The sequence below is a fragment of the Cheilinus undulatus genome, linkage group 9 (assembly GCF_018320785.1).
Source record: "Cheilinus undulatus linkage group 9, ASM1832078v1, whole genome shotgun sequence".
Lineage (NCBI taxonomy): Eukaryota > Metazoa > Chordata > Actinopteri > Labriformes > Labridae > Cheilinus > Cheilinus undulatus.
This window is the reverse complement of record NC_054873.1, coordinates 48,868,281-48,895,251: the sequence shown is the minus strand read 5'-3', so window position 1 is coordinate 48,895,251 and position 26,971 is coordinate 48,868,281. Positions and strand designations below refer to the sequence as shown.

At 39.9% G+C, this 26,971-nt stretch overlaps 1 protein-coding gene across 1 annotated transcript; it reads left to right on the top strand.

Moving 5' to 3' along the window:
• Positions 1-742: 742 nt before the first annotated feature.
• zgc:110789 (Xan_ur_permease domain-containing protein) lies at positions 743-26,674 on the top strand. Its single transcript, XM_041796282.1, has 12 exons — positions 743-790; positions 5,288-5,428; positions 7,767-7,924; positions 12,969-13,128; positions 19,110-19,291; positions 19,729-19,849; positions 19,936-20,092; positions 20,184-20,437; positions 23,464-23,628; positions 23,729-23,837; positions 23,931-24,026; positions 26,421-26,674. The coding sequence occupies exons 1-12, from the start codon at positions 743-745 to the stop codon at positions 26,672-26,674; spliced, it is 1,845 nt and encodes a 614-aa protein (XP_041652216.1).
• Positions 26,675-26,971: the final 297 nt, after the last annotated feature.

Below are 26,971 nucleotides of genomic sequence, written 5' to 3'. Positions count from 1 at the left end.
TTATTGAAAATACCTTTGCAAGAGCCACAATCTAAGAGGTAGAAAGAGGCAAAAACAGCTTGAAGTAGCAACAAAAATAGGATAAAGGTGGCAAAAGTGGTCAGAAAGAGGCAAAAAATGGGTGAAAATGGGGAGAAAAAGTGGGAAAATAGTCTACCGAATGGATCAGTTCTTCTTAGGGGAGGCTCACTCACACACTTTGAAAACCCCTGTCTTAGATAACGCACATCTGGGGCAAACAGAGAAGCTTAGCAAAAACGTCAAAGGACCATGTCGGTTTGTACAAATTTTTCTCTGCACGCAAATTTGACAGATTGACAAATTGGATCTGCTATCACCACCAAACAAATCCTCTCTTCAGGAATCATTCTTTTTCATACTCTGGCTTTAAAGGAAGCATGCAGGGCGTGAGGACGACAGAGAAATATGTCCCTCCCTGACTGCTGAGCCTCAGCCTGACAGATGCTGTGTGATCAGCTGCTGTAACTGTTGTAATTGGGCTCACATGAGCTGCTGGTGGGACTCATTTCAATCAGCAGGCGCAGCGGTCTCGTGTCTGCTCCCTCTTACCAAACGGTCCACCCCTCCCATACTCCCACCTCCCAGCCCGCTCCGATCCCTACTAGTCTACTAGACGCTCTCTTGATGTGTTCCCTCCCCTCTCATAAATGTTTTTTCACTTTTCTCTTGTGTTTTTTGGGGCTCAGAAGACCACCACCTGAGCCTGTAGGCTGAAGCTGACATGGCTCCAGAGAAGGACAGCAATGGTGTCAGCAACTATGCCTTTACAGTAAGTATGAGGATTTTTTTAAACATAGACGTGAATCTTTTCCTGGTCATTGTGAGGCTTAACCCAGAATGTTTGACCTCAGACTAGACGATCATACTCCAGTGTTTCTACCTATGAGAAAGTGTTGATTAACGGTCAGACAGCAGGAATGGGAACCATGCAGAAGGATGTAGAAGTATTACAGGGTGACTAATCTCTCCTCTTATCACTGAGCTGGATATTAGTGTGTGGCTTTTCATAAACTACATAAAATAGCCAGTGAATCATTAATATCAGATAGGAAAGCTGGCAAAGACTTCCATACACATGCTTACAATCAGGTTCTATAAGACGGAGTAAGTAGAATGCTTTATGGCCAATAAAACTAAAGCAGAAGGCTATAAAATCCTTAAATACAGCCAGGCATATACAAATACTTATGCATTATTTAGAATAAGCAGCCTTGCTTTCCTAAACAGGGTTTTAAACATGCATCTGGTGAGAAAGGAAGTGAAAAGTTTTGATTTATATTCATGTAAAGTGTTAGAAAGTCATCTGACAGGGTTTTTTTCTAATCCTGTGCTACAAATCTGATAAAAGACATTAATTCTAGTTCAAATCCTCTGATTTCTACGACTGCTGGAGGGTCAGGAAGTAGGCATCAACAGCTCAGTTGTAAAGTTTATATGAAGCACTGTGAGATATTTAAATTAAGATTAATTATGACCACTGATTGTTAATCAAATTAAAAGTCATGTTTAAAATGTAGTTTTATTGACAGTTCTTCTCAGTGTGATGATTAGTGAATCAAAGGACTCCAGGAAGTTGCATTTTATGATGCTGACTTGTAGATTGATGACTTAAATGAGTAACAAAACTGTGACGATGAGTCCTAACAGATCGGGATCATCCGGTGTAATCCTGCAGCATCCCACGCTGCATCCATTCATGTCTGATCCTCTGCTCTCCCAGTTTCTCCCAGTGTCTCATTTAAAGGGACAGGTGTGGTTGCTCTGAAAGCAGTACACCCTAGCTGAAAGAAAAAGGGATTCATCTTTTAGAGCTGAGTGTTTTTGGACAGTATCATAGTGCCATTCATCCATTTTATATACCGCTTATCCCGAGCTGTCATTGGGCGGGAGGCAGGGTACACCCTGGACTGGTCGCCAGCTGACATATAGAGACAGACAACCAGGCATGCTCACACTACGGCCAATTTAAAGCCACCAATTAACCTAACGAGCATGTTTTTGGTGGTCGGAGAACCCAGAGAGAACTCAGGTGTGCACGGGGAGAACATGCAAACTCAGCACAGAAAGGCCCTGACTGTAAGTGAACCAGGGACCTTCAGCACTAACCCCTGCACCACCGTGCAGCCTGTATTATATTGCAGTATTACAAAATTAAAAGGAACATGAAGTTGAATCAGGGCTGCCATTGCTAGTGCATTAATTAGTGAACTAAAGGTCCATAATTATTAACTTATTTTAGTAAAGATTATCCATCCATCCATCAGTTTTCTTCCATGTATGCGGGGTCAGGTCGCGGTGGTAGCAGGCTAAGCAAGTCAACCCAGACATCTCTCTCCTCAGCAAAAATTTTCTGACTTCTCCTGAGGGATTCTGAGGCCTTCCCAGGCCAGATGGGACATATAGTCCCTCCAGCGAGTTCTGAGTCTACCCCGGGGTCTCCTTCCAGTTGGGCACGCCCGGAAGACCTCCGCAGGGAGGTGACCAGGAGGCATCCTGGCGGCAGTGTTGATTTTGGCAGCTATTTTTAATTTTAGTCTTAGTGTTAGTCTTAAAATGAAATGCATTTTAGTTTTAGTCCCATTTTAGTCATTTCTATCCTTTTTAGTTTTAGTCTAGTTTTAGTGCATAAATAGTCCTCACATTTCAGCCTTTACTTTTAGTCCAAGCATTAGTTTTCTTGCCTAAATCTGGTACCAAATCAGGGTAGTGTGTTCTCTTCACCCTGTCTAAACTGGGGTAAAACAAAGCGCTACAGCACTAGGGTTAAGTCAAACCGAGTTGATCCGTTGCAGCTCCCAGCTTGTGTTAAAGCCCCCAGACAGGGATGCTATGCAAAGGAAGCACACTCGCTGTATGTTGCTGTTATTACAGATGTTGGAGGAGAGAAGGCGTGTTTTATCCTATTGCTGTGCTTCACGTTAGTTACACTGAGAGGTGGCGCTTGGCTTTTTACCTGGCTGCTCTTGAACGAAACCTACTGATGACTGGGCTTAGACAGAGCCGTTGTTAGTCCTATATCACTCTGCTATGCTAACAGCGCCATCAGTCATGCTTCATGTGTGCACTACAATGCAGTACGTGCATTTGAACCAGTGATAACAGCAGTGCAGAAATCTATTCTGTGGCAGATATTAAACTGGTGACTGTACTAATACTAGTTTACCGTTGAAATGTCAGAGTTTTGGCGCCTGTTGCTCTCTCTGCAGATGTCATAATAACCACACAAAGTTAAATCTGTGTCTTTAACAGCTGCTTTTGAATGTTCTGTTTCCTGTTTGGCTGTATCAGTGATGTGATTCTACATAAATATATACAGTAGAGCAGTGTTACTCCACACTGCTCAACCAAAGGGCCAAATTTTTGAAAAATACCTTTGCAAGAGCCACAATCTAAGTGGTGAACAGTGGCCCAAACAGCTTGAAGTAGCAATAAGAATAGGTTCAAGGTGGCAAAAATGATCCAAAAGCGGCAAAAAATGTGTGAAAATTGGGAGAAAAAGTGTAAAAATAGTCAGAAAGTAGCAAAAATGGGTGAGAAGTGACAAAAAATGGGCAATAAAATAGGAAACAAGTGGTATGTTATGGCAAAAGGTAGCCTAAATACGCCAAAAGTGGCAACAAAATTGTGGAAAAAGGGCAAAAATGGGGAAAAAAAAAGTGGCAAAAAGAAGAGGCAGAAATTCGGAAAAAAGGAAACAAGTGGTATTTAATGGCAAAGGGTAGCCTAAATGGATGAAACGTGGCAAAAATTAGGAAAAAGTGTAAAAAAGATGTTGCAAAAATGGGCAAAAAAAAAAAGAAAAAGGGGTATTTAATGGCAAAAGATAACTTAAATTGGCAGAATGTGGCAAAAGAAAAGGTGAAATGGGGCAAAAATGGGATAAAAGTGGAAAAAATGTGGGAAAAGTAGCAAGAAGACGTTGCAAAATGGTAAAAAAAAATATGATAAAAGGGATGTTTAATGGCAAAAGGTAGCTTAAATGGGTGAAACGTGGCAAAAATTGTGAAAATGGCAAAAAAGTTTCCATTTTTTAAGGTTTTCTGGGGGAATAATATTTAAAATTAAGACAAAAAGAGCCACAAATAGTCACAAAAGAGCCACATGTGGCTCCAGAGTCTTAGGTTGAGTATCACTGCAGTAGAGAGTTTTAGGTCTGAGGGGGAGATCTGCGTGAATCATGGTTATAAGTAAAAATGCATATTGAAAGAGAGTTTGTGAAATACAAATTTTAGAACATCCAGAAACAAAACAGAGAAGTGCTAGGGTTCAGACCGGGCTCTACATCTGTTTTAAAGTCCATAAGATTAAGTCTGACCTCATTCAACAAAAAATGATTGTTTTTTTTCACAGCGAAAATACAAAGACAAGTGAAGTTAGCTAAATGCACTTGTATATGCTATCTGAGGCCATCTCTTAATACTGTGCTCTCATCCCTCAACAGTAGAAAGCAGAGGAAAAATCACATCATCCAGTTTAAGGTGTAGCAGATGTTTAAATATTTCAGACCCTTAACCATGCTGATAATCAGGATTAGCATCTCATTGCCATGGAAACACCAGTTTGACAGCCAGCACCAGGATTCAGACCCAGACTTTACACAAAGTGTCACAGTGGTAGGAATAAGATGTTGGAAATGTGCAGGAGTGCATGTACAAAATGACTCACTGTTGTCCGCTTATCCTCCGTTTAAGTGACAGCATAGAGGAGTTCATGTTTTTCTGTTTTCTTTGTGTAAATAACCGGGTTGTTGTTCGCTATTAAGCTAAGAGATTTCGTCAACAAACTCTTCTTTGTTATGCTTTTACTTTGGAATTCTTATTGCTTAAGCTTGAGGTACTTCCTGTTTGGAAAACTTTTATTTTGAAGCCAGATTAAGAGGGTTCTTTGAAAGTGAAAGCATTAACTTAAGCATGGAAAAAAGAACTTGCTATGGATAGAAAAGCAAACAAAATAGCATAAAAAGTAAATGTTTGATAGCACTGAGCTGCCTGTGAGTTTTTTAGTGTGATGAGACACTAAGAGGAAGTGATGGACTTGTTTTACATCACTGTGGCTGCAGGGAGACGCTCTATTAAGTTATCCATCTTTTATCCAGCAGTTTCCAAAAACAGCCTGGGATTAACACGACTCAGGGATTTATTATGCAGCCTTTAATGACTCATTATTAACCTGTTAGTAACACCCCTATTTCTACTGATACAGACAACATAACAACACAAAGATGCTCCCTCTGCATTTTTACTGTTGACTGTTTTTCCCTCTGAAGCTTGAAAAGCGTTTCTGTGATCTTCCTGACACGAAGCATGACGAGGAATCGGACACGTCGTTGGTGGGAGACAGCAACAAACTGGCCTACTGTGTGACCGACACCCCCCCGTGGTACCTGTGCATCCTTCTGGGCATCCAGGTAAGTCTGCAGAGGGGTTAAAGGTCATGTTTATGAAGGAGCCTCCTGTCATTTCCTGCAGAAAGCTTGTTTACTTTCTGCTGCAACAATGCAAACTTGACCCCTGAGTCACATGAGCGCTTCTCTTTGTCACGCTGAGTTAGACGTGGTTTTATTTACACGGGTCTTCACGTGAAATCTGCCTCAGATACAGCTGACATGTAAACTTTGGTTCATGCTTTTAGCAGCTGTGTCAGCAGGGCTGCTGTTTATCTTCATAGATCAGAGATGTCAGACTCACAGCAGGGGCCGAATCCTGGATTTGGGTCTAACCTGAGGGCCTAACTGGGTCAAAATTTCCCCTAGACTGTCAACCTCATCTTCACCGGTAACAAATTATAGCGGGAAAAACGTAACACTGATGATAAAGAATTTTTTAAAGATGTTTGGGTTTTTTTGGGGCCTTTTTCATGCCTTTATCGGATAGAGGACAGTGGATAGACTCAGAAACAGGGACGAGAGTAAGGGGAAAGACATGCGGCAAAGGGCCTCAGGCCGGACTTGAACCCAGGCCGCCCGTGTACATGGTGCACGCCTCAACCACTTGACTACCGGCAACCCCCCGATATATGATTTTTGAGATTAAAAAAAAAAAGTCAAAAGTTAAAATCATGATTTTTAACAGTTATTAGATATAATTCAAAAACATTAGTTTAAAAGGTCAAAATATGAAATAAAATTCTAAAATCATGAGTTTTAAATGTCAGAATATGATATAAAATTCAAAATTATGATTTTTAAAATGTCAAAATATGTGATAAAATTCAAAATCATGGGTTTTAAAAGTCAAATATGAGATTAAATGGTAAAATCATGAGTTTAAGAGGTCAAAATATGAGATAGACTTCAGATAAAATTCAAAATTATGACTATAAAAGGTCAAAATATAAGATAAAATTAAATACCATGAGTTTTAAAGGTCCAAAGATTAGGTTTACAAAAAGGATTTTGAATCAAAAAGGTCAGTTTTTGGGATTAAAAGTTAAATTAAGAGTTAAAAAGGTCGAGTTATGAGAAAAAACCTAAATCAAGAGCTTAGAAAGGTGAAAACACGATATCAAATTAAAAAATTAAGAGTTTTAGTGGTCAAAATATAAGAAAAAAAATCTAAATCATTAGTTTAATGTCAAAATATGAGACAAAATTAATTGTATTTATGTAAATGTCCGAAGATGAGATACAAAAAATTAACTTTTGGGATTAAATTCAAAGTGAGGCATTGAAAATGTCAAAAGGTAAGATAAAATTCAAATTCATTGATTTACAATGTCAAAATATGACTTGAAAATTAAAAGCCTGAATTAAATGGTCACAATATGATAGAAAAAGTCAAACCCATAAATTTGAGTCAAAACTGTGAGATGCAAATTAGAAAATACAAAATGAAAACACAAATTTCTTCTTCCACATTCCTGACTTTTTATGAAATTATTTTAACTCTTTACTCTTTCTAATTCTTATGATTTAACAAGGATATTGTCAATAATACAGGTTAAGTTTACACTTTTATACTGGAGGAAATCTGCAGACCTCATACTGGTGGGCCAGTTAGAATAAAAATATGAGGCGATCTGGTGGGCCGGGTATAACTGTGCTGCGGGCCAGATTTGGCCTTGAGTTATTACCTCTGTTATGGACTATTAACCCCCTTTCAGGGTTCCAGATATACAAGAGAATTTTTTTGAACATGTCAGACAGCTCATCAGACTAGTACTAAATGGTGAACTTCACCAAGAGGCAATCACAAGTCCTCGTTCTGTTTTCACGTCTCATTCTGTTGGAGGTTAGCGGTAATCAGGGTCCTCTGTTAGCCCTCTCACTGTTTCTGTCATAAATCAGACCCTGCTATGTATTTGGCTTCTTCATGTGTTAGTAAATGAACTGCAGGTATCTATAAAGCTTTCTAAGCTTTCCAAACATGTTTGCTAATGAGAAGTCCACACCAGAGCCCTAAAAACATCATTATTTCATAGAGGGACAAAAGTTCACTCACCAGGAGCGCGCCTCTAAGTCTGAGAGGAGCCTGGCACTGAGCCATAGTCAGGAACAAAGGCAGATACCTGGTCATGTGTGATTAATCAACCAGCTGATGTCACTAATTAGAAAAAAACTACCTTGGGCAAATGTACGCTGTCATGGTTTAATAATCCTGGAGAGCAGGGACACAGGAAATAAAAAGACAAATCAGGTTCAAGTTTTATTTACACCCACATATAAAGGGACGCATACCTTGACTTTTTAGTTTGTGCATGGGTTTGTAAATATAAAATAACCATATCTTTCTGACGCTCTGTTTCAGCACTGTTTGACTGCGTTTGGAGGTATCGTCGCCATCCCGTTAATCCTGTCTCAGGGTTTGTGCCTGCATCATGACGGCCTCACACAAAGTCACCTCATCAGCACCATCTTCTTCGTCTCTGGTCTTTGCACTCTGCTGCAGGTCACCTTTGGCATCAGGTAAAGAAAGAGAATGATTTTCAGCATTGATAGTTCCTCTCCAGATGTTAGAGCTGCTCACGCCATAGGCACTAATGCAACCCCATACCATCAGAGATGCAGGCTTTAGAGTTGAGCCAGGAGAACAAGCTGGATGCTCCCTCTCCTCTTAGTCAGCAGGACATGGACTACGTTGTTTCCAAAAAGAATTTCAAATTTCTCCTGACCACAGAACAGTTTTCCATGTGCCTCAGTCCATTCAAGAAGAAAGTTCATGTATGGCTTCAGTGCATTTATGGATGGTACGGCCAACTGTGTTGACAGACGATGATTTCTACTAATAGATAAAAAAAGCTTGTTTCTTCAGTGGCAAAATAGTGCACAATTTTGTTTGTAATGTAACTTATTTTTGCATAAAGATCATGTTCTCATGTCTTGTAATCCTCAGACTTACTCCTTTTTCAATCCTTAACATTTTCTTACAGATTTGGTTAAAACCAACCAACATAAACTATTAAACTAGAAAAGCACTCGGAGAGCACAGACCTCTGCTATTAGCCCTATCCTCCAATGGTGGAGAATCCTTTAAAGAATTCCTGGATCCGTCCCTATGTACCTCCCACCACAGCATTCGCTGATTACTCCCTCCCCAGTGGGATGGAAATATGGTGAAACAAAGCATTGGCTTCGCTATGGGTGGACTGTCATGGTGACAGCGTTGCCTGTTGGTGCCAACAGACGCACTGACAGTCTCGCCCATGGTCTCACCAGATGACTGGAAGTCATGGCAGAGGGTGAATATTCCTCTATTCCTCCCAGCACTGTGAGAATTCTCGCTACAATTCGCTGTCTTTCTCTCTGTTACGCTCCAACTCGTCTTCTTGACCGGGCATGCGTCTTTCAAACTCTATAAACTCCAAAACTTTGAATAGAAACACACTCACAAAGGCCACTGGGATTGAAGTTACTCATGTCCGCCATCTCCTGGTGTAAAGTGGTAACAGCGCAGACCTCCACCATTAGCCCTATCTCCCAATAGTTGACTTTTTGAGTTATGTTGCTAACAAACTAACAAACGAACAAACCTACCCGATCACATAACCTACTTGGCGGAGGTATAATGTTTTTATATGTGTTCCTTTGCTCCTCTCAGTAGTCTGTCATGTTTAAGAGCAGCAGCTGCTATGCATGATGGTAAATATTGCTGGACTAGTTGCCATGGGTTGTTGACTACTTTTCAAAATGCAATGTGGGATAGAATGAGTGCAATATATAGTGAAAACAATGCTCACTCAGAATCCAGACACCACTACAAAATGGCGTATTCACTTTATACTAGTAGTGCACTATACAGTGAATAGGAAGGGATTTTGGACACGGCCTCTGCCTATGTAAAATGCTCCTTTTATACCCAGTCATGTTACTGACCTGTTGCCAATTAACTTAATTAGTTGCAAGATTCTCCTCCAGCTGTTTTTAATTTGAACCACTTTTTTGCTGTAGCCATTTGTTGGCCTGTCCCTACTTTTTTGAGATGTGTAGCTGCCATTAAATTCACAATTAGATCATATATTTTGATGAAATGGTAAAATGGCTCAGTTAAGACTTCTGTTATGTTGTTGATGTTCTATTATCAGTAAAATGAAGCTCAGCTTTAATTCATGCAGGACACACCCAGCTGTGAACAGCTGACAGCCAGCTGATCCAAGTTATCACCTCCCAGCTTTCACAGCCAATCACAGCTCTTTCTCTCAACATGGCAGTCATTTAAACATGAGGTACCCTTACTTATCCCTGCCATCAGTGCAGATGCACCACACTGCTGCTGCTGATAAAGCTCCACCTCCTCCACCCCAGCCTCCACCTTCATAGCATAAAGCTTTTGCACCTTCATGTTCAGATTCATGCTGCTATGGATAAAATGCTTCTGAACTAAATCCATTGTATTCAGTATGTATTGTCATTAATGTGTCTATGGGGGTTTTTATGTGCTCCCTCTAAAGTCTACCTGTTCATTATCAGTTAAGTTGCTGTTAGTTCCTTAGTCACTCATTCATAACCTCGTAACCGTGCCAGTTTTGTGCACCCTGTTATAAAATGTTACTGCTGGATGTTGTGGTAATAGTTCAAGTTTTAATGAGAGACATTGTGGACCTCATATTTGATCTATAATCTGGATAACAGCAGCTTTCTTCCCATTCTTTTGGTTTATGCTTTAATGAACACATGCTGCGGCACAGAAGGGTGCATTAAAGTGGAATTACCCATGCTGCTCCTTCTGATTAAAAGCAGAACAATAAAAACTCACAGCTCTCCGTCTTAGAGGTGTGAGGTCTGTTGGAGTTAGTGGTGAGAGGCCTTTTAGTCGGCACAGCTTTATTTCACAGATTACTGGAGGGCATGCAGAATTTTAATTTAAGATGCTTAGAACGTACAGTATGTTCAGCATGACGAGGAATTACACATAATTTGAGATTTCTTATCATGAAGCCTCAACATGAAATAATAGAAGACACAGTAGGGTGCCACAGAAAGTTTTCTAAAACATTACGACACATGTTGAATCAGCCAGAGAAACTCTCCTCTCAGCTTAAACCTCCTCAGCGTGAAGCCTCTCTCTTGTGTGCAGTGACGTACGAACAGTACTCTTGAAATGACCAACTTACTTTCCAAGAACTACAGTCCCAAACCCGGTGCTGTTTCTCTGAAACCGTACTTTGCTTGTGCAGACGCAGCCTGACCAAACATCGGTGTCACAGCAGGATTAGTGGAGGAATTTCCATCTTATTATGGTTGGAATTCAGTTCCTGCTAAACCCACATTCCCCTGGTTTAGCACCACTGATGCTTTCTTGTCTCTCTCCAGGTCAGCTATAAGGAAACAATCCGGATCTATAACGGGCCCAGGAAAACAAGTCTTATGCGTCCGTTAGGATGACAACATTGCAAACTCTCCTGAAGCATACTTGCAGGCCACTTACAGAACCATTGTTGAGCATTTAGCATTAGAATGTTCATTTCTCCTGCAGCCTGATTTGACCTGCAGACAGTGGAGCAGCCGTAGAAGGAGGATTATTACGTAGTGAATGACCCTAACTCAGTTAACCTCTAAATGGTGGATGACCTAATTTAGAGGGTAAACCTCTCCGCCTGATTTAAATGAATCGTTTTGCACAGCATTAACTCAAGTCTAAGAAAGTATTTCTAATTTCCAGTCAAAAATATCTTGTTTTACCTACTTACTGTCTGGAAAAATCAGCTTATCTAAAGATATTATAGGAGAGAAAATAAGGAACACGTGCTTTTTGCAAGCTCAGGTGAAATGTGATTTTTCATCAGTGCAGCTTTAAAGACCATGGAGCGTGCGTCTGCAAGATGAAGATCAACCAGAACTTTATTAGTAGTATGTTACAGCAGCAAACACAGAGCACAAGGATTGCATTGTTGTAATAGAGCATACCTGCATACCTGTAAGTTACTTATCAGTGATTATTGTCTTGTTGGAGTCAGTCACAGCAGTGCTTGTTTTAATATGACAGAATAAATCATCCCGTCAACCACAGGCGACTAAAAAAGGGCTTCTCCCCTCCACCATATTTCACAGTTGGGATGAGGTTTTGATGTTGGTGTGCTGTGCCTTTTTTTCTCCACACATAGCGTTGTGTGTTCCTTCAAAACAACTCGATGTTGGTTTCATCTGTCCACAGAATATTTTGCCAGTAGTGCTGTGGAACATCCAGGTGCTCTTTTGCAAACTTCAAACATACAGCGATGTGTTTTCTGGACAGCAGTGGCTTCCTCCGTGGTGTCCTCCCATGAACTCCATCCTTGTTTAATGTTTTACTCACTGTAGATTTGTCAACACAAATGTTAGCCTGCGCCAGAGATTTCTGTAAGTCTTTAGCTGACACTCTAGGATTCTTCTTCACCTCATTGAACATTCTGCACTGTGCTCTTGCAGTCATCTCTACAGGACGACCACGCCTAGGGAAAGTAGCAACAGTGCTGAACTTTCTCCATTTGTAAACAGTCTGTCTTACCGTGAACACATGAACATCAAGGCTTTTAGAGATACTTTTGTAACCCTTTCCAGATTCATGCAAGTCAACAATTCTTGATCGTAGGTCTTCTGAGAGCTCTTTTGTGCCAGCCATGGTTAACATCAATCAATGCTTCTTGAGAACAGCAAATTCAAAACTTGTGTGTGTTTTTTACAGGGCAGGGCAGCTTTAACCAACACATCCAGTCTCATCACATTGATTGGACTCCAGGCTGGCTAACTCCTGGCTTCAATTAGCTCTTGGAGAAGTCATTAGCCTAGGGGTTCACGTACTTTTTCTACCCTGCACTGTGAATGTTTACGTGTATTGTCCAATAAAAACATGAAAACATATCATTTTTTTGTGCAGCACAAGTTTAAGCAGACTGTGTTTGTCTATTGTTGTGACTTAGATGAAGATCAGAACACATTTATGACCAATTTATGCAGAAATTCAAGAATCCCAAAGGGTTCACATACTTTTTCTTTCAACTGTATAAACTTGTGTTTATTTTAAAAGAAAATTAGGAGCCTCAGGTAGATTGAAAGTCTCAGCAGTAGCTTAACAGTGGAAAAAGAACTTGCTATGGATAGAACAGTAAAGAAAGTATGAAAATAGCTAAAGAAAATGGTAAAATGCAAGATCTCAATGAGACTTTAAGGAGCAGACTTCTTTTTGCATCACTGTGAGAACAAGCAGGTCTTAGACAAGTACTAGACGGATGCAACCTGCCCACACATAGTTTTTTGGGTGAATGTGACTTTAAAAAAGTTTAATTAGACATTTCTATTCAGAGGTATGACAAGTTCACCTGCTAGATTTTGCAGCTGTTGTTGTTGTTGTTTATCAGAGACTCTGTGGATGCCAAAGACTCTAAAGGTGGACTTAAGGTGACCGGCATAAATGTCACCTTACATTTTTAAGTCTAAGTCAGGTTAACATGGCTATACCTGATCATAATGAAACATTCTCAGACTTCCTCTCTTGCCTCCTGATTCCTCATGAGTCTTTAACTTTGATTTCCAGACTGCCCATTCTCCAAGGCGGCACCTTCACGTTGCTGTTACCGTCCATGGCCATGCTCTCCATGCCGGAGTGGAAATGTCCCGCTTGGACCCAGAACGCCAGCCTGGTCAACACTTCGTCTCCAGAGTTCATAGACGTGTGGCAGAGTCGCATGAGAGCAGTGAGTAAACCATGTGATATTATAATCACAACTGAGAGCCTGACTTTCTGAGCTTAGCTTTATTCAGCTCGAACAACCAAAGTCTGTAAGTCGTATTGTGTTTACAGTTAATGGACATGTTGGAATAAAAGTGTAAAATCCATTTAAAGACCCCACATTTTCTTATAACCACACATGTTTCTTCTTTATTTTGGTGATTTCTGCTAAACTAGACTGTTATGACACATCCATTCACTATGATTTTAGTGGTTTGGATGTAGTTTGACATGATTTATGTGGTAAATAAGCATTTATCACAACCAGCCCAACACCCTGGGCTTCAACAGATCATCTTTATCTGAACAGACCCTTCTGTTAAACAGCAGTAGCCTCTAGTGACGTTCAGCATTTAGTTTCCATGCTGATTTAAACCAGTAAGAGCTGGAATATTATTTAGTGGGCTAGAAAGGCTTCTATTGTGTGTAAGTTTGATCAATGGTGCTATTACAACATTTGTAATGGGTGTTTAATAATATTTTTACAGTTGAAAAGCAGCCTGAAGGTAGGAACAAATATATGTCAGTATGCTGGGGGCCCCTGACATGTGTTATGGGACTGTTGGCCCACCATAAAAGTTTGGGAGAAACTAGACTTTCCTAGCTTACACTTTTGTGTTATATAGCTGTTTAAATTCCACTTAAAACCAAACATACAGTTTTCCCTTTAAAAAATGCAAACTCGCTGTCATGCAGCTGTCAGATGTGAAGTCAAAAGCAGCGATATCATGAGCTTAAACTGTATGAATATGAACATAAAAGTCCATGTAAAGAGAAATCCAAAATTTGTGTTGTAACACTCCAGATATGTTAGAACATGGTTGCTGTAAACATGTGAAAACACTGAGATCCACATGTGACTGAATTCTGGATTTAGACCGTTAGAAATTTTCACCTCATTTCTGGTTTGAATTCATGTGGGTGGGGCTAATAATTGGGCTGGTGATGTAAGCAATCCCACAATGCTTTGCCCTGAAGCTTGGAGCATTAACCAGGAAGGCTTCTATCACCTTTTTCTGGTCCCTCATGAGGTACAGCAACAGAACAGCAGCAGTAGCAGTCTCTCACATCACATCCAGCATTTCTATGGCACTAATGAACAAGTTGTGTCTTTCATTGTGGCTCTGTCATGACAGCCGTCATGGCAAGGCTCGTCCTGTCACAGCTGTAAACATGAAGGACTCCTCTGGCTCTGAAACCTGTTAGAACAGCTGATTAGGTGTTATTTGCACATGGAACAAAAATGTCACACGTGTATATCCTTTATAGAGATTACATTTTCTCTGGTAATATCTTTGCACGTGGATGATGGCCAGAAAAATATGTAAGCCTTTTAATCTGGTGGCTGAATCAGCTCTCTTAAAGTCTTTAATGGTTTGTTTTTAGAGGCAGACAATAGAGTCTGTACTATTTTATTAATACTAGATTTATACTACAAGCAGCTTAAAAATGAAGGCCAGGGAATAGTTCTTAAATTGTTCTAGACATACATAAAAACAGAACTTTTTATGTTGGTGTTAGGGAAACCTCAGGTGCCCCTTGACCTGAGGGGTTCCTCAGAGCGTTGTTCCTGGGCCTCCTTTCTTCTCTCTTTTCCTTATGCTGTTTTTTGTTTAGAAAATACACCGTCTAAAACAGTGTTTTCCAACTATTTTTTCCTTGGTGCCCCCCCTACATGTAGCTAAGAAAAGTGGAGACCCCCCAGGAACCAAGAGAGAAGAGAAAGTGACCCATGCCGTCAAAAATCCTCATAGATTTTCATTGTTTCACTTTTAAAACCCTAAAAAGGCCTTTGCATGTGTTTCTTATCAAAAGACCTTTGCAGAAACAACTTAATCACAGCTTTATCATTGTTTTAACCAATATTTGCTGATTTTAATTTTAGAACCCTTAGAACAGACAGAGCCTCATAACCCCTTAAGATCTTTGGCGCCCCCCGGGGGTCCCGGACCCTGCGTTGGGAACCAAGGTTCTAAAAGGCTCAATCTATAACGACAAATCTATGAGACTTACAGGCCCCCTTTTCACTCCATGCTATCAAAAATGTGACTTCCTCAATCAGATGACAAACTGAGGTGGCTCTTTAGGGCAGAGGTTCCCAAACTTTTCAGCCCATGACCCCCCAGAATAACTGTTGCATTGTCCTGGGACCCCCTACCTTCCCTGGAGGTAGTTAAAGCACATGATCGTCCATGTATAAATTTACATTTTAGGTTTAGTTTTGTGCATTTTTCTTACATTTAAGCATAGATGTAACAACTGTGTCAATAAAAGTGATGCAAAGACTATTAAGTATTGTGGGAATACTCTGTAATGTCTATGTATAGAGTTCCACAGTTAAAAGGTGTAGTAGGCTAGTACCCAGAAATCTAGAGTTCACTCTGGGAGAGAGTGGACAAGAGACTGAACTTGCTTTTTGATGGTACCATGTATTGTGAAAATAAACGTGACAAAATTTAAAGAAACATATCATGCGAATGGCCATTCGAGTAAATTATTGCTTATTCAATCAGTCAGTGATATACAGTGTGCAGAAAGCAACATTCAAAAAAATATGACAAGTCAATAAAGTTTAAGGATCCAATTGTTCGAAGTCTCAACCAACCCCAGTTCGGTTTGAACACAAAACTTAAGCCACAGCGGCCCACCCACAGTTCATGAAGACCCACGTCTGTGTTTGAGGTTGAGTCCAAAAGAATATTAGCGAGAGAGTTGTGGGGGATTGTATCTGGATAGTGGGCAGTTGGCAAGTGAGTGGGGTAGAGTTCTTTACTGGACTACTGAAACCCCCTACCGGCCTGGCAGAGAAGGTGACTCCTCACTACCTCTGTAGTCTGTAGGCTCTCGGCCTGCTCCCCTTTAGCTCGCCATCATCCAGAACCTGGTCTGGAGAACGGGACCACAGTTCACATAAATTACAATGCATTCTGACTAACAAACAGCAGTTCCTATGTGCACACAAATAAGTCCATAGTACTTACTGAACTATAGTCAACCTCAGTCATTCCTGGATAAATATAACTTGCATTTACAATACATCATAAATAACATTTATAATATAAGCAAGCATGATCCTGATATGACAGACAAATACATTCAAGTAAAAGGACTAAAGTGCAAAGGTTAGCAAAAGTGCTTAAATAAGTAAAGCTAACCTTTTAAGGAGTAACCATTGTTTATACATTAAAGCAAATCATAACACAATTAACAACATCGATGTTCTTCCCACAGAATTCATTTAAGGAGATATTTCCTTTCTATTTTAGAGAAAGACGCATGTTTGTCAAACAACAAACAGGCTAACCGCGTCCATTCAAATTAATGGGATCGGCTAGGCTAATGCTAGCACATATAAACAAATTGACTCACCAGTCGACAGTTTATGCCACACTTACACTCGTTCTTCGCAGATTTTGGCTCGGTAGAAGGTTCCTACAAGTTAACATGATTTAGGCGTTAATATTGTTTGTAATATAAGTGGAAAAATGGCGAAAATAAGGTTAGACAAACCTGTAGCGTGTCTCTGCTACAGCCTCCCCACTGCACCTACCCAGACTGAATCACAGCGCCATATTAACCACACGCGGTAGGCTGCGCCGACTCACGTGACCAGATGACGTCACCAGAAGCTAAACATGATTGGCTAAATGGCCCACGTGACCGAGAACAGAAATAACGTGAGATTTAGTTGAACAAGAATACATGTGGACAAAAATAAAGGGACAGCAGGCTGATTTATCACCCGGGTTACATAAATCTCACATAATAACTTTTTAAATAATTTAATCGAAATTGTTTTAACAGTATTTTTAAAAATAGTGCATTTAATTGACCTCTTTGAATCATATCAAATTTCTCTTTGTTCTTTTGAAAGCATCTCCGACCCCCTTTCAGTGTCTCGTGACCCCCTGAGGGTCCCGACCCCCACGCTGGGAACCACTGCTTTTTGAGACGTATGACTCTTTTAGTCTTCTTTCAGATAAACAATCCCCACTGTCACCTTCTCTAATACAACTAGAACATTAAAATAAAGTGAGATTGTTGACTCTTGATCATAGTTGGATAAACGGATGAACTCAGCAGAGAGGTCTGTTTTTCCTGAGCCTATAGAAAGTTGAAGTTTTTCCCTATGAGACTCTGGGAAAGTTGTTCATTCAGGTCTAACCTTCCACCTGGACTACTGCAGGTTCTGGTATCAGCTGTATCAGTCGGCCCCCCCTTCTCATGTCTGGAGCATGTACAGATCAGCGCTGTGACTGATGTACTTAGTAACAGTGGGCAGAGATGGTTAAATGAGGGACTGTCAGGGTCAGAATTACCGCACACACACACACACACACACACACACACATGCTTTTCCTCTCACATGAACATGTGACACTCAAGTCATTCATTCTGAAAATCACACAAGGCTGCCTGCAGTGTCAGGCAGTGATAAATGAACATTTCTTTTGACCTCCTTACTCAACAATATATCGCCAATAGAATGCACATGCATCTGTAGTAGCACCAGTAAAACGTAGTCTGTTTATAGATATGAGCTTCTGTCAGTAACTTGAAGTTATTTCACATTAAAGTCCCTGTAAAGTAAAATCCAAAGTTTCTGTCTGAACACTCAAGATATGTAAGAACATGGCTGCTGTAAACATGTGAAAACACTGAGATCTACATGTGACTGAATTTTGGAATTAGACTGTTAGAAAGTTTCACCTTTTTCCTGGCTGGGTTTAATGTGGGCGTAGCCAATATGTGGGCTGGTGATGTCACCAGCCCACAGTGGGGAATGACCCCGCCCCTCTAACACTACAATCTAAAATCACAGAGCAGTTCATCTCAGTCCAGTCTGCTGTTAGCTGATCTCTGCCTTTATTAAAAGTCAACAGTCAGTTAAATGCTGTTTTTCTGTTCATTATGAGGTAAATTTACCAAATCTATCATTTAAAGCACTGATACTCAACTCTGCTAAACTAAAAAGGCAAATTTTTGAAAAATACCCTTGCAAGAGCTACAATACAAGTGGTGAAAAGTGGTAAAAAAGGGATTAAAGTGGCAATAAAAATAAGTTATAGGGGGCAAAAATGGCCATAAAGCTGTAAAAGGGACAATAAGTGACAAAAATTGGTTACAGGTGGCAAAAATGGTCAAAAAGTTGCTTAAAGTGGCCAAAAAAAAAAAAAAAAAAAAGAGTGAAAAGTGACTAGAATGGGCAAGAAGCAGAAATAAGGGGCAAAAATGCAAAAGTGTGAAAATTATCAAATAGCAAAAAGCAGGGTAAAAGTGGCAAAACGGGCAGATACGGGATAATAGGGGCAAAAATTGATTAAAAGTGGCAAAAAATGGAAAAAAGGGGCAAAATGGAAATCGGAGCAATGGAAATTTGCAGACAGAAAATAAAGGTTAATGATTTAGTATGATAATTAAAGCATACTGTTTAAATGTGAAAAACAAACTGATTGTGTTATGTAAGTGATCATTTCTGAGGTCAAAATTTCCCTTTTTAAGTTTTTCTGTGGGAATAATATTTCTAATTCAGACACAAAAGAGCTAACCTTGCAAAGCAGATGGACACACCCGTTTCCTTGCTTTTCACTGGTGAATCCATCTTGTAAAGCTCCCAGTTGTTCTAAATGGCAGGAATTCTTGAGGACTGCCGGTCATTTTGACTGGGGACAAAAAGGTCTAGCGGAAACTCTGAGTTATACCCATTTGTTTGTGGATTGAAAAGCTTGAGGAAAGAGCTACTCAGTATTTTAAGTACATTGAAATTTTTTTTTTTTACTTGAGTAGAATAGTCTATTACCTTTTCCACCTCTGTTTTTAACTAAGATCTCGCCTCTTTGGTCTTTCTATCTTGGGATTAAAGGCTGGTTTTAATAATAAACTCTTAATTTCATAAGATCTAATAACATAGTGACTAACTTCTTTCCTACCGTCTGTCTGTCTTAGCTGCAGGGCTCCATCATGGTGGGCTCACTCTTCCAGGTGTTTGTCGGCTTCTCCGGCCTCATCGGTCTCTTCATGCGCTTCATCGGCCCCCTCACCATCGCTCCCACCATCGCTCTCATCGGACTGTCCCTGTTCGACTCGGCTGGTACCAGTGCTGGCTACCACTGGGGCATCTCTGCCATGTGGGTACAATCACTGGACATGGCTGTTTGGTTTGAGGTTTTTTAGCTACAGCGTACTAAAGGAATAGAAATGCAGTAGCTATGTTTCTAAAATCTGCCTTGTTATTCTAAAAACTGTTAGATTTATGTAATTAATTCTTCTTTTTCTTGATCATGTTACATAAGGAGCTCCAATAACACGTTCTAGCTAAACAAACCTGCATTATAGCTTATGTTTGATAAGCCTCTTGAACCTAAAGTACGGTTAATTTTTATAATAATGAAAAATCCATCAAACTGTGCAGTGCTATAATCTCTGTGCAGAGCAGGAAAGCCTGTTAATACCTCTGAACCTCAGAACCTTTTCTGCCTCGTCACTGACTCAACAGGCTCTGTTCGACTTATTTACCGTAATTTTTTTTATTTTAAACACACGTCTTTGTCTCTGGCTCCCACAGGACCACAGCCCTGATCATCCTGTTCTCTCAGTACCTCCGCCACATCCCCGTGCCCTTCCCCATGTACAGCAAGGATAAAAAACTGCATGTCTCCCGTGTCTACGTCTTTCAGATTCTCCCGGTATGCACTGCACAAACCCCCTAGCCAGTACGTTATTTATAATGCAGAAAACAGGACAAAAAGATGTTTCTCCTTCATATCCTCAGGTGCTGCTTGGCGTCACCTTGTCTTGGCTCGTCTGCTACGTTCTGACGACGTACAACGTTCTTCCGTCTGATCCAGACCAGTACGGTTACAGGGCTCGCACAGATCTAAAGGGGGACGTCATGAGCCAAGCGCCCTGGTTTACGTTTCCTTACCCTGGTAGCTCTCTGAGGCTCTTTTAGTGGATGGTAAATGAAATATGTACGTCAGGTTGCAGTCATTCTCTGATTTTTGTGATGAATCCACTCAGGTCAGTGGGGCGTGCCGACCGTGAGCCTGGCGGGGGTCGTTGGCATCCTGGCTGGTGTGATCTCCTCCATGGTGGAGTCTGTCGGGGACTACCACGCTTGTGCCAGGCTATCTGGGGCTCCGCCTCCCCCTAAACATGCTATCAACAGGGGTATCGGGATTGAGGGACTGGGCTGTCTGCTGGCTGGAGCCTGGGGAACCGGAAACGGTACGACTTCATACAGCGAGAACGTGGGAGCCCTCGGCATTACTAAGGTAAGAAGACGAGCCTCTATGTTTGATATAAAGATGGTAAATTAAGGGTTATTCACTGGAAATGAGTCAGTTGTAGCAAACAGGGGAAACCTCTGGTGTTTAAAAAAGTGTGCAACACAGGAGTATAAAAAACTGCAGTTTCCTGAACGTCCACTTGAAGCAGAAGCCCATTAGGCTCCAGATCACAAAGTCTACAGCAGAAACAAACATGGTTCAAGCATTTTTAGTATTTATATATGTATGTATATATATATATAAACAGGTACAGGAAGAGATTTTTTAAACTCTGTCCATTTTTAATTTCACTTTACTTCCTAAAAATAGTTGATGGTAGCTCAACTATTATAGTAGATCTATGTATAAACTATCAATAATTACTACAGTGTATTAGGGTCATCTTAGAAATGAAGGAAATGACAAGGATCTGTAGAGAGCCTGTTTGCATGTATGAGGACATGGTTATTATTATTATAGGCCTTCCAACAACATCCCACTAAATTCTGCTGTTAGGATATAAAAGGTAATAGTCCAGAATTTCCATAAAAGTTTAAGTAATTTGCTTGGAATATCTCTAGAATTCACTTTGAATTTTTAGGGAATTTTGCTGAATATTAGGGGAATACGCTGTATTCAAATGGTGTGTTTCAAAGTTGTTTGTGTTTTTTTGTGCAGGGTGCTTCAAAATTTGCAGTACCTTCTTGAAATTTGTTTGGATTTTTGGGCAAATATGTTTGGAAAGTTTGTGTATTTTTCAATGGATTTTTTTTGGGGGGGATTGATTTGTGAATTTTTGTGAATTTATTTATTAATTTTTGTGAATTTGCTTGAAAATTTTCATGGAATTTTTTTTGAAAATCTTATGTAAATGTTTAAACTTTTTCAGAAAGGTACAGAAATATTTGGGGAATGTTTGAAGATATTTTGGGATTTTTGTATTGTCAGAGAGATTTTTAGGGGAAATTTTCAGAATATTGCAGGAATACCTTGTGTTTCAAAATTTGCAGTACCTTCTGGGAATTTGTTTGGATTTTTGGGCAAATATGTTTGGAAAGTTGGTGAATTTTTCCATGGATTTTTTGGGGGGAATTAATTTGTGAATTTTTGTGAATTTTATCAGTAATATTGGGGAACTTGCTTGAAAATTTTCGTGGAATTTTTTGTGAAAATTTTATGTAAATGTTTAAACTGAATTGTTTGGGGAATATTTGAGGAAATTTTGGGGGATTTTTGAATTGTCAGAGAAATTTTTTGACAATGTCTAGGAATTTAGGTTTTTTTGTTTGTTTGTTTTTTGGAGTCCCTTCCAGTGTTAATTTCGTCGACTAAAACTGTGACTATAAATGCTCGTCGACAGCCTTTTTTCCATGACTAAAACTAGACTAAGACTAACAAAAATAGATCTGTGGTGACTAAAACTAGACTAAGACTAACAAAAATAGATCTGTGGTGACTAAAACGGACACAAACTAAGTTTGGTTTTCATCAAGATGACTAAAACTAGACTAAAACTAAAAAGAATAGAAAAGACTAAAATGGGACTTAAACTAAAATGCATTTCATTTAAAGACTAAAACTAAGACTAAAATTAAAAATAGCTGCCAAAATTAACACTAGTCCCTTCTTATTTTAACAGGAATTTTCCAGGACCTCCAGAACTTTTATCTCAAATGTAGTTATGGCTGTATTTATTTTTGTGTGTGTTGTACAGTAAGATATGCGTGTTCTTATTTGCAGACATCATTTTTAGTCAAAACCACTTCCTGTTTAAAAACAAGGCTAAGGTTTTACACTGATCAGGTCCTACTGATCCCAAATAAGTGGGAGAAACTTAGATTATAATCCAAACAAAAGCTCAGGTCTCAAGAAGTTACTGAGAAAATAAATAGACTTTTACTTTGAAAGTCATAAATGTACAGGAAACAAAACCTAGAATTTTTCAAGACTATAAAGTCTAAAAAGCTGAAAATGTAACCACTGTTTTCTGTTTGGTTTCTTGTAAATTCTTGACTTTACACTATTTGAAATTCACAGTTTTAAGAAATATTACATTTTTGAGTTTTTACTTTCTAAATTTAAGAGTTTTTAAACTTGGAAATTTTGAGGTTAAAAAAAATACATTTCCTACTTTTAGATGAAATTGTTTTCTTGTAAATATACAACTTAATAATCTCAAAAAAATCCAACCACCCTAAAAAACAAATTTGACTTCTTCACTCAAAAATTCACAGATTATTTCATTTTTTTTTTATCTTGGCCTTAATGCTGTTGTTGATCTTTCTGATCATAATTTAAAAAAAAAACATATGTTTATCTTATTTTTATAAAGTCCAGAGCAGACAGGGTCCCATGCACCCATGCAGATCTTCAAACACCCAGGTTGGCGTCTGCCGTCACTGCTGTCCGCTGGGATCACAGGTTGAGTGGGCGTAACTGTTTCAGGAAAGATGTGCTTGGATGTTCACATGGAGACGAGCGGTTGGCATAAACAGATTTGTCCACTCTGGGACCTGGTTTGAAAAAGAAAATTTTTTTTAGGCTCCCTAAATGCAGTGTTTCATTCTATGTGGATGAAACGCCGCTATGATAAAATACCTTTGAGTATAAACTCCTAAACCCATCATCATGTGGACGGCCCCTTAGAGTTGTCTAGAAATCATCAGATGGCAGATGGGTGGGTAAGACAAATCTATCTTTAAAGCACTATTCATGCACTGAAGTGCTTTGCAGAGTTAAAAACAGAACATTTACAACATTGTGAGCATTAAAGCAGCAGAAAGAAGGTTGTAGCTAATTTACTGAAGACTTAAAATCCACCTTAACTCCATCTTATTGTTTGTAAATGAATGTGAAGTGAAGATAGCTTTTCCAATATGGGAACCATTGTCTATTGGCTTCAAAACATCTCTTGAGAATCAGCGGATGAGATTATGTCCACATTGTATACAGTCTACAGTAGCTACTTTGACTTTTGTTAACTTTTTATTTATTTTAAATGCATGCTTTTCTCCTCTATTTTTATTTAACAGGTCGGCAGTCGCACGGTGATCGTCGCCAGTGGAGTCTTGATGGTGATCATGGGTTTGTTTGGTAAAGTGGGCGCCATATTCACCACGATCCCCTCGCCTGTGGTTGGAGGGATGTTCCTGGTTATGTTTGGAGTTATATCTGCAGCTGGTGTTTCTAACCTGCAAGTATGTGCTGTAAAACCACTATGACCCTTAATAATGACCTTTTTATACCATATCACAGCACCTCATCTTCTCCTCTATGTCTGGTTTTCTGCTTTCACAGTACGCTGACATGAACTCATCCAGAAACATCTTCATATTTGGCTTCTCCATGTTCTCTGGTCTGGTCATCCCCAACTGGATATTAAAGAATCAAAGAGCTATCGCTACAGGTGCAGGAGAAAACACCTCCTTTTCTGTTTGAAGCGTTAAAGCTTTAATTTACCATACTGAGAGTGTTAACCTCTTCTTTATGTTGTTTTCAGGTGTGGTTGAGCTGGACCAGGTGCTGCAGGTTCTCCTGACCACCAGCATGTTTGTAGGAGGTTTCTTTGGCTTCATACTGGACAACACTATTCCAGGTACCTTTCATATTATAATGGTGTAATTGTGTTCAGTTTGTCAGCATTATGCCATTTTTTTGTTTTTACACTACAGCATAAAAAGCAGATTAGAGAAAATATGTCATATACCCAGCAGTGATGATAGAAGTCAATGAGAATTAAAGCAGCAGGGTTAGTAGTGATGGTATGGTGAGTATTAACAGTATAAGGCAGTGGTTCTCAACCTTGGGGTCGGGACCCCCTTGGGGGTTGTGAGACTGAGAGGGTGTCACCAGATGCCTCAAAATATCTAAGAATATATTTTTTTAATTATATAGTTGCCACTTTACACCAATTTTACCTAATGGTAACCCTTTTTTGTCACTTTTTAACCCCAATTTTGCCATTTTAGCACATTTTTGCCACTTAAACCCCCTTTTTTTGTCAATTTAAACCCTTTCCACCATTTTTTTCTACCTGTTTTTGCCGCTTCTAAACCAATTCTTGCTGCTTTCTCACTTTTGTGCCTCTGTTGACCCATTATTGCCACTATAAACCACTTTCTACAACCCTTTTGGCCAATTTTAACCACAGCTTACCCATTTTTGTCAGTTTATATCAGTTTTTCATCCCATTCCACCTAATTTCCAGCAAGTTTTTTTGTGCTATAAAGCCATTTCTGCCACTTTTTAATCCCCTTTGACCACTTTTTGTGCATGTTTTGCACACTTTAACCCATTTATGTTTGGTAAATATCCAAATTCACCACCTTTTCCAATATTTTTTTTGCCATTATTAACCAATATTAGCTTTTTTTTTACCCATTTGAAATATGTTTTTAAACAGAAGTTTTCTTTTTTTTTTTTTCATTTCGAATAAGGCTATTTAGTACACAGATCAATAAATAAAGATATTTGTTTCTTATTCAGAGTGGCCAAATATAAAGTATGGTATTCACAGCTGAACTTCACAATGGACCATGATTTTGCTGACCTCCATGGGCCCCCAGTTTGGCTATGTCCCAGAAACCTCCCCCTTTATCCCTCCTTATGGGCGGCCTTGTCTGCACACGACTATTCTTGATTTTGCATAGCTGTGTTCAACCACCTTCAGGTACAGTGGGGGTCCCCGGTCTCTGACGCCTTTATTTCGTCACATCAGCTCTTTGTTCACAGACGCAGAAATGAAGCATCCAAAGTAAAGACCACTAACCTGACACGCAAGATGGATTTGTCTCACACATCCATCTGGTAAACCTTCATTACTAAGCATTTGGGAAAGGGCAGAGGATTTGAAAAAAACTTGGGAGTGTGATTTGGTGAATGTTCTGTCTGACACATCTCTACGGGCCAATCAGAGCAACAAAACATGTGATGTAGCCATGACCCAGGTGCGCGTGCGCAGCTACTGAGGAATAGCGCGAACCATGGTGGCTGTAGACATGTCAGTACTCGACTTTTGTTGTTTTTGAAAAGGAAACAACTCACTGCTGTTCTCTGTTCTTCTTTTGATGAAGAAATGTCGTCAAGTTCTGATAAAACTGGCGCTTTAGCAGCATTTACACTAATGTCATCCACCATAATTGCACCGGCCTCTTGTTGCTGCTCGCTTATGTCACAACACTGCAGACGGGAACTTTGCAAGATGGATTCACCAGTGAGAAACACGGAAACAGGTGTATCCATCTGCTTTACAAGGTTAAAAGACTACTGTGAAACACGGAGGAGGCTGGTTTATGTTCTGGGGCTGCTTTGCTGCATCTGGCGCAGGGGGTCTGGAATCTGGGCAGAGTCCAAAGAAATCTCAACTACTGAGGCATTCTGGAGCTAAAGTGTCAGAAAGCTTGGTCTCACTCATAGGTCATGGGTCCTCTAGCAGGATAATGAGCCCAAACACAGAGCTGAAAACAGCCAAGAACGGCTAAGAACAAAACAAAACAATTCTGAGGTGGCCTTCTACGAGCTTTGATATAAATCCCAGTGAACATCTGTGGAAGGAGCTGAAATAGTTTGGAGAAGACTCTCTTCAAACCTGAGACAGCTGGAGCAGTTTGATCACAGGGGGAGTGGGCCAAAATACCTGGGACAGTGCAGAAGTCTTATTGAAAGTTACAGAAATGAATTGTTTGCAGTGATTGCCTCAGAAGGTCGTGCAACAAAATATGAAGTTAAGGATAACATCATTTAAGTCCAGATCAGTTTCATTAGTTTGTTAGTTATTTTAGTGACCCTTGAGGGTTTTTGACAAAAAAGGCTTTTATCAAGTATCATAGGAGAGCAACAACACCTAAGAGCAAATGTCCTTATACTTAGTGTAATAATCCCAGGCTCTGAGAAAACCAAACCAGTCATCTAGGAAAGAAAAACCCTCAAAGACAGAGTCCCAGATATCCTCTCATGGTGTGTTTTAACACTTTTTACTCATGTCCAACAGGATCAAAGCATGAACGAGGCATCGTGGCCTGGAACAAGGCTCACGAGGACGACTCCAGCAACACTCTGGAGAGTGGCGAGGTCTACAACCTTCCCTTCGGCCTCAGCTCCTACTCCTCCTCGTCCTCCTGGCTCCGTTTCATCCCCTTCTGCCCTCCAGGTGTGTCCACCTCTCATGAGAGCGACGCCCTGGAGCCAAAGCAGCCGCTGGGACATCCGGAGCCTCCGCAGCTCATTATCGGAGTCACTCTCTGAGTGCCAATTTGAGGATTTCTCCACCATTAGAGGCAGCTTAGTTTGGACCTCCTGTTCACCGTCAAAGACACTGTACTGTAGAAACATGGTGCAAAGTATTCTCATGACCCTCTGAGGTGACTTCTTGTTTTAGATCTGCTGATTTATGGACTCTATTGAGGATGGTTTAACCCAGAGTTAGAGGGTATGGATTGTTTTGTAAATTATTAATGATAAAGGCTGACATTTATATGTAATCTTTAATCCCTTTTTTATTTACAGAGCATAACACTTTAGTTTAACACTGATTTTTGGGTA

Excerpts from the sequence above, each read along its gene's own strand:
- zgc:110789 (XM_041796282.1), top strand. The coding sequence starts at position 743 with ATGGCTCCAGAGAAGGACAGCAATGGTGTCAGCAACTATGCCTTTACA. Across the intron at positions 791-5,287 it reads TCAGCAACTATGCCTTTACA|CTTGAAAAGCGTTTCTGTGA; the intron begins GTAAGTATGAGG and ends TTCCCTCTGAAG. Across the intron at positions 20,093-20,183 it reads GTTTACGTTTCCTTACCCTG|GTCAGTGGGGCGTGCCGACC; the intron begins GTAGCTCTCTGA and ends GAATCCACTCAG.